This window comes from Epinephelus moara, chromosome 10, assembly GCF_006386435.1.
Source record: "Epinephelus moara isolate mb chromosome 10, YSFRI_EMoa_1.0, whole genome shotgun sequence".
In the NCBI taxonomy this organism is placed as follows: domain Eukaryota; kingdom Metazoa; phylum Chordata; class Actinopteri; order Perciformes; family Serranidae; genus Epinephelus; species Epinephelus moara.
The window spans coordinates 33,323,045-33,342,764 of record NC_065515.1 but is presented as its reverse complement, the minus strand read 5'-3'; the positions used below and the strand labels follow the sequence as shown (position 1 = coordinate 33,342,764).

The following is a 19,720-nucleotide window of genomic DNA, read 5'->3' as shown; positions in this document are numbered from 1 at the left end:
CAGCATTTCTCTGTTCCCCTGTGCAAGTGTTTAACCACCCTATCAGAACCAAGTCGTTGGATTCAACCTACCTCTCTTGGTTCCCAGTAAACATACGCAGCAAAAGACACAGTCTACACATAAGGCTGTGAATGTTGAGACGAAACAATGTGTTTATTAAAAGTCACCTGCTAAGAGGAGAGCTAGGGATGTTATTGACGCACACCTGTCTGTACAAGTACCTTCCTCTGAACTTCTTTCAGTATCTTTGCCAGCCTTTGCAAATGTGAACTCTGTATTGCAATAAAACTCAGAAAAGACAGATGCTCTCTGTTTATTCATTTTTATTCATTTTATTAAGAGGAAAACTTCCACAAAAAGTTTGGCACTGTCGGCAGGATCCCAACAGAGGTGAACACTCGGTGAGTAGAGAAGAAATTATTTTCCTCTATCTTACCCTGCGTGCCGCTTGACAGGATCATAGAACAAGAGAAAATTGTACCAAATTGAATATTTGAATAATAATGACACCAGTACATTCGGATCAACTAAGGGTTGTTTAGCAAATTATTAGGCAATGATTTACTGGAGCATCACAGGATTAATAATGAGTGAGCGGTGAGGACCACACTTTGAAAACCGTTAACCTTGTTAACCGTCTGTGAAAAACTGATATAGACAAAAATAAAGAGTGGAAGAGGATGGTTAAGAACAGCATCGCAGCAGAAATAACACTTCACAGAGACATGAGTCTTGAACTTAAAATTACATTAAGAATTTGCATGTTTTACAATTATTACATCATTAATTCATATGTATGGCAAGTCTTTTATGCACTCTGCCAAGAACGTGTCTTTACTCCGTGCATGTAAGAAGTAAACATGATCTATATGCACCAATTCTGCATTTGAAATGCAATGTGTGCAAAGCGTATTAATTATGATACACCCAACAAAACTTGGTTTCATCCTAATTAGAGACGCAGTATGGAGGAAGATACATTACCAAGGCTACATTCATGCAGCCAGCGCACTGGATTAACAATCCTTTTTACAAATGATGGTTATTTTTTAGTAATATTGTATGTAATATTACTGCAGTGTGGAGAGACAACAACACTGCAAATAAAAACAAGTAAATATATTCTGGACAGTTGGCTAATCTGAGCCTAGGACAACTCCTGTAACCATAACAACAGTTGTGCAGCTGTTGTAGTCATAGACTGTATTTAAAGATGGACAATGTGTCTCCACTGTACAAAAATTAAGACAAAAATTCCAGATACACTTGCTGCCATCTTGTGCTTGTGACGATATTTGGAGCCAGAGTCTGCGCAGTACTAGTCTTGCTCACCAGACCTTTCTCAAGAAAAGAAAGGTCTGGCTGCGCTGACTCTCACTTTAAGATTGGAGAAAAAAAAACTCCCCAGCGTTTTTTATTTCTTTCAACCAATCACAATCGTTCTTGGCGGTGCCACAGCAACGGTGCACTTGCAAAAATATTGCCAGGGGGAAACAGGATTTGGTGTAACACGCCCACAAAAATATCGCCTACAGGACGCGAACCATGGCAGAAAAATGGCTACATCCCCGCAAGATCAAACACCGCAAAAGTTAGTAAAGGACGTTTGTCGACTATGTGACACAACTCACAACAAGTTGTGAGGGGACTCTGAAAACTGCTACACAACCGAAGGTGGTAGGGTGGGACTTCAGCGGGTGGCTCGTTCCGCCCAATGAGAGGCTGATCTATGAAGCGAACTTCCGCCCACTCAGACTAGCGCAGTACCAACCTCTGCGGAATTGAGTTTAACCCATACACACGTCCGAACAATCACAAGCAGGGTCATTGATCGCGAGCACGCCTAGCTGTCACTCATGACCTCAATCCCCCTGTTTTATAGCATAAAATAACTAATTAAAAACCAAACTTATCAGAAAAACAAACATCAGAAAATACATCAGTGCAATGAGAACTACCTAAAATGTCAGAAACCATCTTTAGGAAAAAATTATTTGGCGTGTACTTTGATCCTTTAGTTTGGTCCATGTTCCATCTGCTAACATGAATGAGGGTGGGGTTTTTGACCTAAACTCGAAAGGCTTGGGTATCACTTTTAAACAGCTGCCATGTCATTTTTTTGTACAGTCTATGGTTGTATTCTTGGTGTTTTCACCACAATTTAGCATTGAGTCAGCATTATGTGCTTAGTTTTGACTGCTTCATCTGGTCTCATTTAAAGCAAACAGCTGATGAGGGCAACTTATGTAGACACATAGTAACTGGGATGGAAAGGTTTGGATGATACGACACTCCTATCTCCATCTTTGTGAGGCCATAAGCGCACAGTGAAGTGGCCAATAATTGGTGTCCCATGGGGTTGTAAATTTACATCAAGCTAAAATATGGTTGTGAGTAAAATATGGCAGGTAATAAGACTTTGGTAAATGTGGCACTGTTCTGATGGTAAATGTGCCACTGTGCAGATAGTTCAGAGGTAAATGAGAGTGATAGCTGCAGCCTATAACCACTCACACCTCAAGGTGCCTCAGCAAACCTTCATAACGGGTCAATGAATCATTCTGCTGACTAGAGAAGGTGGGAGCTGTAAAATGAAACCACAGTGCTGAATATAATGGCAAGTACAGCAGAAAGAAGTTTGGGAATGAAGTAAACAAAAGATGAAACAAACTGAGGGGGGGTTGAGGGTGAGAGAGAGAGAGATGAAAATATTTTCTTTTGTGCCTTGCTTGCTGTATTACATTCTGGCCCTATTATTTCCTGAGCTGTACTGAGAACCTTATGTTCAATTACTGGAAACATAGCGGCTCACCCTCCCCAGCAAAACAATATCCAGCCTACATCTCATCTAGACACCACTTGACAGACAGAAACATTAAAATATGATGTCAAGTGGAGGGTGTTGGAGTGGAAAGTGGGAGGGCAGAAGGGGGCAAGGGAGAACGGTTACAGCTGATTGTTACCATCATGAAACCTTTAGCGGAAACAGCAACATGCCAGGAAACTACAAACGCAAATCAACACAAGATAAACATTGCTCTTGCACTGATTGTATCTGGCAAATTGTGCTATTTTCATTTGTAAAAGCATAGCCTCATTTTATTTTTATGAAACTATTAAGAGGTTATGGAGATTGTTGCCATCGTCAAGGGCTTGAGGATGAGTTACACTTTATTATCATATAAAAACTTAATTAGAAGAGGGGAACAGATTTGGAGATGCACAAGATCTGGGAAAACAAAAACTCGCCTTGAGGCGGGCAGTCAATGAGCCCTGAAGTATACTTGGGCTCCTAATGAAGCTAAATTGTTGGAGCCACAGAAAACCTAGAGCCTGGGGACTCTCTATGGATCACTGGACACAGTGGATGTGCCAAGTACTAATAACAAGACAGAGTTTTGGCCTGACCTGCCTGACCTGACCAACAGTAGCGGGGAAAATCTGATCACTCAAAATTCTTCATGTTTGCTTTGGTCGCACTGTCACTTATGGGGACACAAATAAACAGAAGGATGACACTAAGAATTAAGAGTAACTGGTAAATAAATAGGTAAGATGCAAAATGCAGAATATTCTACACAGCAGGGCTGTAAATCATTCTGCTGCTCATGCTGTTAAATGCTACTGTGAAATAAGACAAAAAACTTCTCTGAGGCCTTAGTTGTTTGTGTCTGATCATTAAATGTATCTCGGGATCATTTTTCCCACCCTCCCACTGATTTCTTACTCTTCTTTATCTCCTAATATACACCCCCGTTCAACAACAGCTGCTTAATATACTGAACAGAATGGGGGAGATGTAAATAAACATTTAGCAATGGAGAAATGTTAATTAGCAAGTGGTGTATGGCTTTCACAACTGTAGAAACTGTGTGCATAACAAACAGTATATACAGCACTGTATTGCTGCATCTGTCAGGTTTATGTTTATGTTGCACCAAGCTTTGTGTTGTAAATGTCAGTAATATTTCATCTGTGATGAAACACTGCCCACTGATCTCACTGTGTGGCCAGAAGTCTCTGTCCTTCATTACAATATGGCTGCCCTCTAATGGCAGTGAAGGGTGGGCTGGGTATTACATAGCTTGCCTCGAAACTGAAGTATCAGATCATATTTTCATCGTCTTCATCAATTATATATATATAAAAAAACTAGTTTGCTGGTGAAATATTGAACAGAGCTCGTTTCTGTGGACACATTTTGTCCTGGGCTCTGTGCAGTGTTTGCTACAAAACCAATCATCCTGTTTTATCCTTTTAATAATGCAGTACGCCTACCGCACAACTAAAAGACCGCATTTCGTTTATTGGTTATCGTGGACATAGGCTGCACATAAACAAAGTCTAATACAAATTCAGTATGTCCAATCACAGCATGTTTCAGGTCTGCCAAAACAAGACAAGCCTGCAAACAGATATAAAAAAGACGGAGTGAGTCCTCCGCAATTCACTTTCGAGATGAAAAAGTGATGTGATTTAGTCTGGGAACTGGGAGGATGATTTCTGCTCCTCTCCCAGACAGAAAAAATCACAGTGGAAGCCTGGGGGAACAGCAGCAAAGTGTGACTGAGCACCAAACGAACGCAAAGAGGCTTTCATTGAGAATACTACAGACCCGGAACACAGAAACTGTTAACATTCAGCAACATGATGGTGCGGCAGACATAACTATTTTCAGAAATAATGTGTATGGTCCTTTTTGCCATCTTCAGTGGGCTCATTGCTGAGCTGTTTTCTCGCTAACTTGCCAAAAGCCATTGTATGTGCAGTATGTAACTCTGTGTGGCTGTTAGTGCATTGGCTTTCTTATTGATTTCTATGGTAAGGGTTATTTCTAACAAACTGGTTTAACCTTTTCTCAGCACTGGATGTCACACCACACCAAAAGAGTTCAAACTCAAGTACAAGTTTTTGTTCAGATTAAACAGGGGACTTTAGTGTCTGGTATCTATTGTGAATGTGATGTCATGTGGATGAATGTTGTAATGATGCCTGGTATGATATTTTGATTTTATAATCTGATCCCTGCAGCATGTCTGTTTGAAGTTATCTTAGATGCCGAACCCCGAAATCCTGAAATGGCTGATACCTAATGCATATTCAGTAAGGCTGAAGAGAAGGTTAATTAAGACTGCAATGTCCGAAATAATAGAAGTATAAGTAGGTGCACACACAGCACGCAAGGAGTGCTGACAGTACGCCTGCTTTGACCGCAGGTGTGTGTTCGCTTGGTAAGTCAGACAGATGGGTCAGCAGTTGGGGAGCTTGTATTTAAGAAGACTGAGACATGAAGCACGCCCGAGCTCACTCTCTCCTCCTCTCTGTCGTGTGCTGGCAGCCCCCAAACGGTGACAAATTCGATCCTGAGCCCCATCGTTCACTGTCCTGTTTGGTGCTGACAGAATAAGGCTCAGTGGGGAGAGGGCGGGAGAGGGAGGGGAGACAGCCAAACGAGTTAACAGATGACTGCTTGAGCTTAAGACAGAGAGAGAAAGACGGGGGGGAGTTGGAAAGACCGAGAGAGAATGAGAGATTTCATTGTTGCCAAGCAAGTGGATGGCATGGGCGAGCTATATAAAACTACTGTATATAAATAACAAACTACTCAAATAAAACTGGCAGAGGTTACTTTCTAATCTCTCACTGAAAATGCAGAGTATTTAAGACTCTATATATGAGCACTAGGAGTGTCATTTGGTTTCAGTTACTTTTGCTTCTCATAGGCTGACGCCCATTAATCGGTAACTAACTGGTTATTCTTAAGGAAAAAAAAGCTAAGTGATGTGAAATGCAAGAGATCTTTCCTTTAAGTCTGGCACTCCATTGTCTCAGTAAGCTTCAGTGCTGCATTTTGAAGCGCTATCCGTTTAGAAGAGGTGAAATTGTAATATGTGATGCAAATATCTTAACTTATATTTCATTTTCTGTTAGCTTTACTGACAGATAGCCGGCTAGCTGCATTAACATGCGAAAATATAGTGCCCGATCCCAAACCCTCTGGTCTCGGCTGGTAAGCTAACAATAGCCTTGGCTGCTCTGCTATGCACACCACTCAGGTCAGGTGGTAGCTAGCTAGCAGTGCCACACGATAATCGCTGGTAGTGCCAAAAGGGACGGCACTGCTGCTGAGACATTGTGCCACCCTCTGGTCTCGCCCCAGGAAGCCCCAGTGAGCAAGCAGCTTCATTTTGAACCACAATATCCCTTTAGCATTGTTAGCAAACATACGTTGCACCACTAGCCGTGCTGACACTATTAACTATGCTAAAAGAGCTAACAGTGATAACATGGACCTAGTCAACGATGCTAAAGGGGGTTTGCAGCTCAAAATTGTTTCACATACTCACTGGGGCAACGAGAGGGAGACCAGAGGGTGGCATTACATTTCAGTGCAACAGTGTTGGGTCAGGATGGCGTTACTAGTGGTAATTGGTGAATAAATATGCTGCTAGCTAGCTACCACCTGACCCAGGCGGTGCGCAGTGCAGTTAACTGAAAAGTAGTAAAATTAACCTATAGACCAATATGTGTAACTGGTCAAAAGTATTCTCGATGGTCAAAGATTAATGACTGACACTGACAATTACACAAATTACAAAACAGCATAATGGTAAATGATAAAACAGAGAGTAGCACTGAGTGTACTGAACTGGCCATGGTTACATTTTATTACTAAAAAATTTTGCTGTGTAAGAATAAGGTGTTATTTCTTCTTTCAAAACTGACATGGTCTCATTTAAGAACTGAGTTGTACTTAAAAACTTGACTTTCAAGGCCTTGAAAACAGGTGGTCCAGTTTGTGTGTCCATGATCTGCATTTGGAGTTAAAAAGAATCAAAAATTTGGTAACTAACCCCAGTCAGTATACTGACATTTTCTACCGACCAATAAACTATTGGATGTGTGTGTAGTAACTGTTCTAACTGCACTCTTGAGAAGTAAAACCACTGCCAAAATAAGTCACTTTAAGTTGCTGAGTTGGCAAATGTTGCCGCCTTCAGCTAATGAGCACATACAGGAGGGCCAAAGCGAGCCAAAACCAGATAATTTAGTGTGATTTGTTTTTCACTATTAGTTTTTTGTGTGGTAGTCAAGAAAAGGGCTTTGGTTACTGCCAAAAAAATAATTCCAAGGGACTCAAGACATTTATGTTACTTTAAAGGGCCCACTTATTAATGAGGCTGAGAAGAACACGATAAAGGCAGGGAGAGTAATTTCACAGGTCATGTGCCATTTTTGACAGCCACTGAAGAGGAGTTGAGCCTACCTTCTTACTCAGAATGATTCATGAGTGAGGGAGCCTGAATGTGCTCAAGGTCCTGCTCGAGGACATACAGCACTACTGCTGTTGGGACTGAATTTAAGCAGCTCTAGTTAGGGGACAATCTCTATAACCACTATGCTACCACACCGCCCCAGGAGAATAAAAATGTCTGTGTGAAAGACGAAGAGAAAGAGGTGGACTGGCAGAAAGAGCCTGTCTCATTGGCCGAGCTGTTCTCTTTCATATTCCTCTGACTGTGTGTGGTGCTGCGCTGTCGATTTCTCGACTCGGATTAGCAGTGTAGAGTGGACCACTCTTCTTTATCGCACTGAGACAAGTGTAGCAGGGATGCTCCCTTGAGCACTGGGCTGGGTGGAGGGAAGACTGCTGGAGCCTGGACTACTGGTTCTTAAATTACAAGTGGCCACATGGGTAAAGTAGGAAGGCCGAAAATGAGAAAGAGGGAGAGGGGAGGGGGATGTAGTTCTGAAAACTGGCACCTCATAAATCTGACATGCAGCCAAGTAGAGAGAAAGCTGGGTAGAGGGACACACACACATACACACACATGTGAGCACTCACACATGAGCAAAGAGAGGGGGAACTGAACAGGAAAATGAAGTGGATGTATAGAAAAGAGACAAGAGGGGAGGTTTTTCCAGAGGACATTGTAGTCGGGCTCCCGTCCACAACCAACCCATGCCCTGTCAATTTCATGCTCAGCAGCCCACAGGCAAGGAGGCAGCTTGCGTCAATGGAAGGATGCGAGGGTACGGTTAGTGTCGGTAACAGATGGTGTGCAGCAAAGAACCAGACGCTGCTTTTATATTTCGATATGATCTATTACTTCATTCCTTCAGAGAATCAAACAGCCAAAGCGGGAAGGCTGCAAAGTTGCTGCTGAATCACACATCGGATCAAACCTCTTCATGTGGAGTCTCTACATTTGCCTACAGGGTGTTTGTGTGATGGTGATGATATCGGTGGAGGTTTACATATGTTCTCACTTCAAGATTTAAATAGACAAAAATGTGCAATTTCCAATCATCTCTGAGACTTTCTTTTAGTTGTCCAGTGGAATTTAGCACTGTTATCTTACCTGGGTTGCCATTTTCCCGTAGTCCACCCAGCGCAGGGTGGCAAAGTTTGTGGACTCTGCGCAGTTGAAGCCATGGTTGAAGCCAGCATGGTAGCCATAAGGAAAGGTGACCATGAACTCCCCTTCATTCTGAGTTATCTGTTCATACAGAGAAAACAAAATTAGATTAAATTCTAAACATGTTATAAATCTTATCTTTTGTGTTCAAAATAAATGACAAAGACATTGCTTGCATTGCCAACCCTATTTTGAAAATCTAATTCCAGCTGAGTCCCCATCAAATTTGTCTAAAGATAAAGAAAATCCCTGGCTGCACTTAGTCCACTGAAGCGTCAAGTCCAATGAAGACAACTATGCATCTCATAAACTAGCAGGCTAAATAAAAACTAATTAGGTCTCTCATCAAGGACACTATTAAAAGCTTCTTTTTAATTAGTTTGGGAGACAGCGCTCGTTTTCTCAAGTTTTGTTCGGTCATTATAAATACTGTAATTTCTTGGCATGTTTGATATCCTTTAATTAATATTTCTTAAATTTAATTTAATTTAATCTCATTTAATTTAATTCAATTTCATTTAATATTTTAAGATTTTGTTAAGATTTTTTTACTAGCAAAAATCATATGGAAATAATTTGCACTGAATACTTAGAGGTTTTTAAAGTTTTAGATTGTTTACTGACAGTATAATCGGCACCTATTTCCCCATTTTCAGCACCCATTTCATCCTTCAAGTCGTTTTACTTTTAGGAAACTATTATTAAAAGTAACACTTCTTTTAACAGCTGTACTTCCCACCCTTGGCTTTACAAAGTGGCCATTGTGCATGTGGAAATGTTGTCACTTATTCCTGTTTCACATGTCTAAGTGCTGAAATTCTAAGTTGTATGTGTATGCTACACCTTTTGCTTTAACCTTATTTGTGATGTATTGTCTTTAATTTACACAATCAGTACTGTGACTCCTATTTTCTGATTGTTAAGTACTATCTAATTAAATTCTAACATATATTCTATTACCACTCGTGAGTCTCACATTTGCTACATTTTCAACTCCTCAGCAACAACTTTTCTCTAAACTTTTCTGTCTTGCGAGCAAAATTAATTCAGCCTAACATGACTGCTGCTCCAAGGGTTGAGTGTCTTCCCATGAGCTCAGTGTTATTCTGAGAAATGTTTAAAAATGTGAGGACAAGTTAAGCACATTCTTTTTTAATGCGTTGCCCCAAAACTTAAGCCCTACATGTCTGGCTGCGGATCGCAACTCCTTTGTGAAGCCTGGATCCAGGCATTCAAGAGACACATCAAGCCAGGCAAGGTGACAGGCGTGAGGGGAGAAACAGGGGTAGAGGCTGCGAGTGGGAGACAAACTTCCTCAACTAAAGGCAGTGGTTCAGATATCAAACATCCCTTTATTGCTCTTGCAAAAACGCAAGACGACGGTTTTATTTTTACACATGAATCGAGAGGTACTGTAGGTGTGTAACAAGTAACATGTTCGCTGTGATAATGACGTCCTGAGGGGGGAGTGGAGACATAAATGGGGTGGGGGTGGGGGCCCTCTTCTGACAATGGAGAACTTTCTATGCCTGCTCTGTGACGTTTTTTCTTTTTCCTTCAATCTTCCATTAATTTTACACCGTGAAGATTTATATTGCCTACTGAATAGATCAAAAACGGAAAGAATGCCAATCAGTTTCCTGGGACAGACACCACAGAAGATCATTACTCATACTGTATCATTAGTGCAGCCTGGAGCAGTTGTGATGGTTGCGTCAAAGCTGAGCCACTCACTTCCCTTGCGTTGTCATTCGTCACTCAAAATAAGCCCACCTCTTCTTACGCAAGACACACAAATGTTATCAGAGACCAGGCAGTAAGGATACATAACTTTAGTTCCTTCTTCTAACGTTATATAATTCAAGCTCCCTTATTATTTTAATATCAATGTCTTTGCCACATCTATGCAACTGAGGATATGTCAGTAAGCAGGACTGTCATTGCCCCCTATACTCAGAACATAATTAACTTTGTTTATTTCTCATGTTGGCCATAATGCCCTTATATGTCATGCAACATGAAGTTGGCAATCACCCTGTCAAAAGGAATGCCGTATTTCTTCAGGATGGAAGGAGATATCAGCGTCATCTTGTGGCGAAGGAAGGCGTCACAACCTTGAGAGCTGCCAGGGAAGAAGCCTGCAGGGGGAGACAGCAAACATGGGGTATTTTACTGACAATCCAGGAAAGACATGGCAGCACATTTTCAAATACATGTTGTAATGCATGACATGATTGCCAGCAAATATTGCTGATTAAGATGCCTCAAATCAAATCAATCAATAAGGATGGTTTTAAAATGATCTTTGGTGTCTGTGTGGGGTACCGTCTAATGACAGAATATAGCTAGTGAGTGTTCATCAGAATTATGGGGGAATGTTCAATAATTTGGGGTTAACTTTTCAGTTAAGAGCTAAACCCTCTGCAGCAGTTGCTCCAGAAAGCATTAATAATCATAACCATTCCCTGGTCCCACAGCCCTGTGGTCACTGCCTGTCAGCTGGCGCAGGTGAGTGTTAATCAAAGGAAAACTTCAGATGACACGGCAGTTGAAAAGACAATAAATGCAGCGTTAGATATGTGTGATAATTGATGTATCGACTGCAAACTGCAGGCATATTATTTACTGCTGAACATTGATCAATGATTTGCTCGGATAGATTGTTACGAAGTATTATTCCACCAATTCTGCTGTCAAAAGCTACAAAGCACAAATGATATGCTTAGAAAAATGTGGTTCCTGGTATAGGATTCAAGCAAGACATTTTAAATGCATGACCAGCACTGCCACAATATTTGAACCTTACTCTGATATAGCCCGACTCAGACAAACTGCTCATCAGTGTAGTATTATGATCTTGGACCTTTAGACAGTCAGCGTCTTGACTGTAACTTGGATTTCATACATTTATATGCACACCATTATATCTATATGCAAACCATATATGCATGTTTAAATGTGTTGCACTTGATGATCACTCTTGATTACATTTAAAAACCTCAGTTCACCTGCCGTTTGATCAGTAATCAGAAATGTACACTGCCTTCATTTTTACTGTATATGTGGCTATTCATCTCAGTATTGGAGTATTCATACATTTATTTGAATTTGTTATGTTCCAAGTGTTTCTGCTGTAAGATATCAGAGAATTGTTTGATGATAGGATGCTGCTTTAAGAGTTTTTCATGAGTTTTGGAAGAGAGCTTAGTTGGTAGGTAAATATTTTAAGAATGCCAGATAAGCGTTGCCAACTAAATAGATTTCTGCAGCAGAAATGAAGCTGTGTTTACTATATTATTGTTAATCCCACAACCTGGAAAGGGAAATCCGGTTTCCCCATTGACATGGGCGTGAATTAATTTATTGCCCAAAGTGTGGAATAATCACATTACTGCAGTGCATGTCAATGCATTGTTTGTGTGCCTCCAGGTTGGATTTCAGGGGATGTCTGCTGGATTGCATTATGGTGCAAAGAAAGACTACAGCACAAAACAGGGACTGGGTGCTGTCAATTACAAAAATCTTTATCCCATTCAGTACGACCAAAGAGAAAACCTTTGCCTGAAGAAGATGTGCTTTGCAAAGGCAGACAGTTGTGTGTATAGATATTGTGGTATTTACTTTAAGAAGCATTAACAAGATTGGAGGACAGGGGCTACCAATTGTCTAAACCATGGTCTCATTTGTTTACTGTGTTAGAATTAATCCCAAAACAATATAATGAGCTTTTAAACTGATTCGCTTTAAATGTTGATGTCTGTGCCCCCAAGGTCACTCTTAAATAAACATCTGCATCTTTACAAAATCAGTCAAACAACATAATGTGTGACTGCAACTACTATTACTACAAATATATAAGCACCAGCACACTTGCATAGCTGCTAACTCTTAGCAGTGTTACATTTTATGTTACAAAACAACCAACCTACTTCCTTAAAAACACAGATTGCTTTGAGATCATAATATCCCCGTCTGACATTTTGGGTTTTCAAAGCACCAACTCTCTCTCTAAAACAAAGGCTCACTTTTGCTCTTGGAGACAGAGAGACTCAGACGGCCTCAGCATAATCAAAAGAAAGAATTTCTCCTCCATCGCTCACTCTCCCGCTCTTTACTGTCTGTACCCGCCAGTGCCTCAAAGGGGGGTCCATCCAAGCCTCCACCCAGTTAAACTTTAATGTGACTGACAGTATAATCGGCACCCATTTCATCCTTCATTTTCACTGCATTGTTTCAGCCTCTGTTCCACCCTACAAAGCAAGAGAGGGAGAGAGGGCTTCTATTCTCTCTTCGCCTGCCTGCTTGTTGGAGCTGATAAAGGTGAATAATGTGCCGACAGAGCCCGGGTATTAATCCCCATTAAAATGCAGCTGGCTCTCTGAGCTCTCTGCGGGGTAATATTAACTTAAAGGCTTCATTCTGTCCTTTTGAGTTTGAAAATTAAGTTCCTGCCTCTAACCCTGCACCCTCCCCACCCAAAAAAGTCTGAAGCCATGACTGAAATAATGCGGAGATGAGGGGCGATAAGAGCAACGGCTGTCGCCGTGTCAAATGTTTGGAGAGGAGTTTTCAAGTAACAAGACCATTGTCCCAGCCCCATTAGGCATTCCTACTACGCTCATAACAGCCTTTTAAGGACCTCGTAAACAGTTGGCTACCTGTGCTGACGATGGTTTTGATAGGTCAGTGGGTGCTTGTTAAATAACGTTGGCATTGCTTTCCTCCCACTGCCAGCTGCTTAGATGAGAACAGAGAGAAGGCTGCAATCTGACTGTGACTGAGAGCTCAATGCCCACATGAAGAGTGATAAGAAATGTCTACAGTGTGCGTTTTAAAGTTGGGGTTTGATATCTGTGAATCTAGTTTTGAATTCGCTATAAAATCATAATCCTTTTGTATCTATTCAGGTTCAGCTTTCAACTCACTGAAACTTCCTATTAATATAACAGAAGCATTATATAGAGTTAAACAAATTTCATCTTTGATCTAGTTTTGTAATTTGGCCACTGAGGAAACTTTAGTTTCACTGACTCAAGCTATCTGCTACCATTACCAGAGGTTCAGATTCAGAAGTATTCATCTGATGAGATTAAAATAATGTGAAATGCTTGTCTCAGTCAGTTTGGGAAGACTCACCACTCTCAATGATGTGCTAAATTGCAACACTCAAACAACACTGAAAGGATAAACAGGGCACTTCAGAGCGGCATCATTGCATCTGACAAACAATGCATGACTGAAAGTTAAAATCTGCTTGCGGTCAGCGCACAGCACTCTGATATTTATGGCCATTTAACAACAACTGTTCAGTGATTCTTTATCAGCAAAGGCTTTTTTTGTGTACTGTGACTTAAATTGTCAACATAATGGGCCCTTCTCACGGTAAACATTTGACTTTCCATCGTAGGAAAAGAACAAGTGGAGGTAATAACACTAACTGTGGCTCCATTCCATTAAGGGGGGCCAGTAAGTCAACGAGAACAACATAAGGGCTTTGGAACCGAAACAACTAAATAGAAAGGAGCCAGTATTACTGTTATTCATGTTCGATGTGAAATTGGTCTATTTTCTCCAAGGCGTTAGTTCTTTTTAGAACTGAATTTTGTAGGTTTTTCACCAGGTGTTTAACTGAAACGTGAATCAGACACTGATTAGGGGGCTTGGTGGAAGGAAATGGAGCTTTCTCATGTGTTCATGAACAAGATTTAGCATAACACAGATGTAATCAGGAACATGGTAAGTGGCTGTCAGTTTACGCCACAGTCTTGAGTGACTATGATGTAGTTACATATGCATATAGTCAAATCTTTGATCATCTAACCAGCATGTTTTAACATAAATTACACTGTAAATCATGTGTTTAATATCACCTGGACAGTTTTGTTTTCCTTTGAAGAGACTCCTTTGAGCTTGTCTGTCACAAATCACATATTGTGTGTTACATATTCCAGCCACTCCGGTACAAAAGAGGGATAGCAAGTGACAGGGGCTGCATTGGGGATTATTGATTTGTTCTCAGCTCCTCACAACAAGGACAAACGGCATGTCTATTTAATGTAGTTTGGATTGGGGTGACTCCATCATCATCCCCACATCTTATACCTCACTCTGAGCAACTTGCAATACACAAGTTAATCCTCATTGATCAAAACAGGGGATAGGAGGAGGAGGAGAACATGAGTGGTGGGAATAAAAAGGGAGAGGCGCAAGGAGAAATCCTATTTCACAGAGAGAGGAGTGGATGGCAATAGCATTCAGCAAAGCATGTAATAGTGTTGTCACGATACCAAAATCTTTGTTTCGGTACCAATACCAATATGCGATACCAAAATCTTTGTTTCGGTACCAATACCAATATGAATTTCTATACTTTTCGATACTCTTCGGTACTTTTCTTAAGGAAAAGNGAATCAATTTCAAAGTACCGGTATTTTCCAAATGCAGTATAGTACCGTTTGAAATACTCTAGTACCGCGGTACTATTTTAGTACCGGTATACCGTGCAACACTAGCATGTAATGTTGAAAGTTACTGTTTGTCAACACAACATTCAAACTTTGCCCCTCCTCCCTACGCTGCCTGTACGTACACTCACTGCAAGCTACTATTGTAGGAACGTAACATTTGTTGTAATGGAAAAGCCAATACTTTAGCTAACTAAGCTAACAGCGTGGGTTCTTCCTATACTAATACCAGTTTCCGGAAAGCTTCCGATACTGCCCAGAATGCTGAATCAGGTTTCGGCGAGTATGCTAGTCTAAGCAATGATCCAATAACACGTAATGTATTATCAAATTGAAATTAAAGTTAGTTTACACCCTGATAAACTGCAAGTATCGCTGTGCAGTCAACTGGCAACTACCATTTTAAGGCCAAGACACATCAAACTGAACTATTGGCAATGAAAGCTGACTGTTGTGTCACCTTGCATCACCTGTGTCTGGGCCAAAAAAGTTGTACATGAACACACCACAAAGACTACAGCACATAGATTCTGCGCCTTTATGAGAGGAAATAACTCTCCACATCATCAGACAACGGTAGTGTGCAATCGTCATACAAAAAGCAAACGTGGAAGACCGTCTTGACGCCAGTTAGCACACTACCAACACAATCCGATGCTGAAAGAACAAAGCAAATTTCTCATTTTGGAACTAGCTTTGTCAGTGTGGCATATCGCCTGGCAATATTTCTGTTTTTTCTGGGCTGTGTCTGCGATTTTCAGAGCTTCCTAGAAACGTCTCGACCACAGCAAAATAAGAAAAAGAAAACAGGAAGATACAGGCAGAGGGCAGTGTCTCTGCAGGTAAATACACCACCACACAAGTCCAGTGGGTCATAAGTGATGATTGAGAGGGATTTCCTGGGTTTGAGTATATACAAAGTTTTTTTTTCATGGTATAACTTAGATTAAATTAGAGATGCACACTAATTAAAACTATGTACATTACTCTTGAGATGTGACACTTTCAAAGACAACATAGCAAGCAGCAACAGCCAGTGGTGCTCCTCAGCGCCATGAACCATCAACCAATGCATAGTCTGGACTGACTGGACGTCCTTGTACAGGATTTGTAGGTTCCCTCCAACTCATTCTGCAGAAGACACAGTCGATGCTGCGCCTTCACTTAAACCAGCCTCTCTTCCAAATCCAGCAGCCCTCCTGATCTTTTCAGAACAAGTGACTGCACCCACTAAGTGCTTCAAGCTGCTCTTCTTTCTCAGGCTCCATTTTGGCACAGCCAGGTGACACAGAAATCAATGTTTTTGTGTGTGGTGAGAAAGTGGAAATCAAAGTTTCTCACCTGCTGAATACATGCAAAAGATTTTTCAATATGTGGCCCGCAGCATGTTCCACAGTGTTCAGCGTGAAGACCACTGTGCCCGCCACCACACAACAAACTGCCGAAATGTTGTTTATTGAGAGTAGTAAAGGGGTACTAACAGTGTTGTGCATGTTGTGCTTAAGAAGAATGGGGCAGGATGTAGCTGAGAAGTGCTACTTTACAAGGTACAACCACATATATATATATATATATATATATATATATATATATATATATATACACATATATATGTATATAATAACCAGAAAAAAGATCTCATAGAGATTTAAAATCTAAAAACACTATAAACACAACACAAGTGATCATTGTATTGAGTGTGTGCTATGTGTGAAGCATGTGCAAGATTTCATGATGTGTGTTGGACCGTCTAAAGCACCTTTTCCTTTACTTACAAAGCCAAGGCAGGGGATGAGAGGGGTACAAGAGACAAAAAATAATGGACTTTAACTCAAAGCATCATTGAGGCCTCACCTTGTGCCAGCCTCTCCAGCCTCTTGCCGTGCTCAGGTGGGACAGCATACCTGCAGACAGAGGGGAAAAACAGTACTCAGTTTATTGAAAGGTTGGCAAAAGAAAGGCCGTCGTCTAAGCAGGACAAATTTTGAAATTGAAAGCAACATCTTAAACAAGTACCACACCTGAAGTAAAATGACAATGCTATGTTTATTCTTTTCCGTCTGACGAATCATCGGAGAAGAAATGCTGAGAACAGGAGGCGCCTACGACGTCTTCTAGTTCTGATTGATTTTGTTCGGGTAAGTCAGTTTGTTTAAATATTTTTGACGCTGTGTTCAACTGAGTTGCTGATGAGTTTCCGCTAGTCCAACCATCTGCTGTTTGTATAGCCTACATTCTGATCGTACAGTAACAAATTGTTTTCCAACAGCTGCCGAAGTTGCTGACTTTGCAAGGTGTTCTGGGAAATTTCATCTTCCAATTCATTGAAAGTGCGGGTCGGGGCTCCCTTGGAATCTACGGCAGGTTTTAAGTGTTGGAAACCACTTCCACTACCTCAACTCTGTTTTGGGACACCACTAGCCTAAACGTGAACACGCACAACCAAGTGCAAGTGGGTATTTGTAGGGGAAGTGTGAGTATTGGGACAGGCCCATGGTCATGTATATGTTGCTAGCTAGCCACACTTAACATCGGCACAGTTGTACATCGCCTGTTTGGGGCAAAAACACATGGACTGCAAATCCCTCCAACGATCACATTTTCACAAATGGCCAGACACATAACACCTGCTTTGAGTGAACTAAATATAATAATTAAAGCTTACACAATAGCATCAATCACTTAATACTGCCCTAGATAACAGCTTTGTCGAGATACTAAAAAAAAGTTAAATTTGAAGGGGAGAAGAAGGGGAGAAAGGGAGAGTGGAGAAAAAAGATTAAATGGCTGGTGAAGGGCAGGACCAGGAGAAATTACTGTTTTGGGAGTGCTGGCTTATTTCACTGCCCTCAGCACTCACCGTTTTAAGAAATGAAATTACCCATGACGTACACCTCGCCGCCCCTCCCTCCCCTTCTGTTTTACACATGCATACATCATGAAAACCAACCATTATTCTTATCAGTGTTTGGGGGATGGTGGTTTTCAGTTTGCTGCCATGTTGTTTTGATCTGTTAGACTGTCTTGATCCACTCTACTTTGTCGTCATCCATTACCGCTGTTTTAAAACTCTGTAATCCGTGCACATTAGCAATTAAGACCCTTTCTTTTTGTGTTTTATCATATTTAAGCGGTGTTCCTACTGTGACATTGCTTCTGTTTTTATTACTGTTCATATACAGAAGCCCTGTGGCACTGCTTCTGAGTTGCTCCACAGCGGGTAAAGGAAGATACTAAAATCACCAAGGGATCAAAGTCTTTGTACTGTTAATACATAAGGTAGGCACTGTAAAGTACAATTACATTAAATGTCAGATGCTACATTTAGAAAGCAAGTTTATTTGTAAAACAGAGTGGGAGGGAGCCAGCTAAGCTCAGATCTGATCTGTTCATTTGTGAAGTTATTACAACGCTCTTTATTACTGCAATTATTTCCTCTGGGTTGCTTAAACCTCCAGAGATCTGAGGCAATGAACTATGGTGGTGGTGGGGTGGGTGGGGTGCCTACATTTCTCCCTCCTTACTCAAGCCTCAACAGCCGTATGGATGTCTCAAACAACGGGAGAAAGAGAAGCAGAAAATGAAAAAGAAAGGAACAAAGATGGAGAGATGAGGAGGAGCAACAACACTTAAGGGGAGACATAAAAAGAATGAGCAGGAGCATAGGACGGAGAGAGGGGGGAGAGTGAGAAAAATAATCAACACAAAGAAAGTAAGAGACAAAGTCAAATTCAGTCAGAGGTGCCAAGACACGGTGCCACACTGCCATCTGTAGACGAAAGCTTGGAGCTTCAGAGAGGTGCAGCCTCCTCCAATGCTTATTATTCCAGCCTGGATTTACACAAGTATCCCATATCAGCGGCTCGTGACCAAAGTCTGTCATGCCATTTGGGAGCAAGCAAGTGACATCTGACAAAAAACAAATGTACTGAAATTTAGGTTATAACCTCAGAGTTGTAACTGGCCTATTTTAGTGAATAAATATGCAGTTAACTACCTTCTGTAACTTTGTCCTGGTTTTATGAACATGTAAGTTCATAATTATTATCTACATGTTAATATATTTTTTTTTTATTTGTGCATTTTGCTCTTAGAAGATAATTCATGATGGCTAACAACAGTTATGAACCAGGTTATCAGGTCACAGCTGTAATTAAGACAATAGACAATACGACAGCTTCTGACCATTGTCGTCTCACTTCACTGTTAACGAAAAAACACTGCATTAATTTAAGTCTAGCTTTGGGTTTTGGTTTTAATAAACCACAGTTCCAACCACACAATATAATGATGCAACAGTCTTTTTTGTGTGTGCCAATATGAGCAGATAAAGCACTCTGTGTCCACATGGATTACTGTGTCCATGTTTTTAAAACCGTACCAGTACCTTAGCAGCTTCTAAATGGCCAACAACTACACTACACAAACATTCCTGCATCCGTCTTTTTCTACTGTCTACTGCTAATACTTGAACCTTTCTGCTGTTGTGTTACTGAAAAAATGTCACAAAGCATTTTTGTGTGATATACTGTGCACTGTGAGGACTTGCGTGCATTATAACATGTGTCTATATTATATCTACGTGGCTCAAAACACACTTTACAACTTGATGAATAGAGTAAAAATCACACTGCACTCATCATTGTGATGTCAGACCTGCAGTTCTGTTGGGAGTCATACCAGGGAGATTAAGCAAGGTGGGTGTTCAGTAATGTGTGTTACAGTGCTTAGCTAGGCTAAACACGTCAGGGATATCCCTCTGTTTTGAAGATGAAATTAATATTGATCCTCTCATCTCACTCTCGGTAAGACAGCAAATAAGTACATTTCCTAAAA

The 19,720-nt window shown here is 40.9% G+C and overlaps 1 protein-coding gene across 3 annotated transcripts in view; it reads right to left on the bottom strand.

Annotated features, from left to right (window-relative positions):
* kdm4b (lysine (K)-specific demethylase 4B) overlaps positions 1 to 19,720 on the bottom strand; it is a 57,799-nt gene that overhangs the window by 18,185 nt on the left and 19,894 nt on the right. For all 3 annotated transcript variants that reach the window (XM_050055649.1, XM_050055651.1, XM_050055650.1), the window contains exons 6-8: positions 16,739 to 16,788; positions 10,455 to 10,558; positions 8,364 to 8,501 (exon numbers count right to left, since the gene is read on the bottom strand). In XM_050055649.1, the coding sequence (XP_049911606.1) occupies positions 8,364 to 8,501; positions 10,455 to 10,558; positions 16,739 to 16,788 (292 nt within the window). The remainder of the gene's footprint in view (positions 1 to 8,363; positions 8,502 to 10,454; positions 10,559 to 16,738; positions 16,789 to 19,720) is intronic.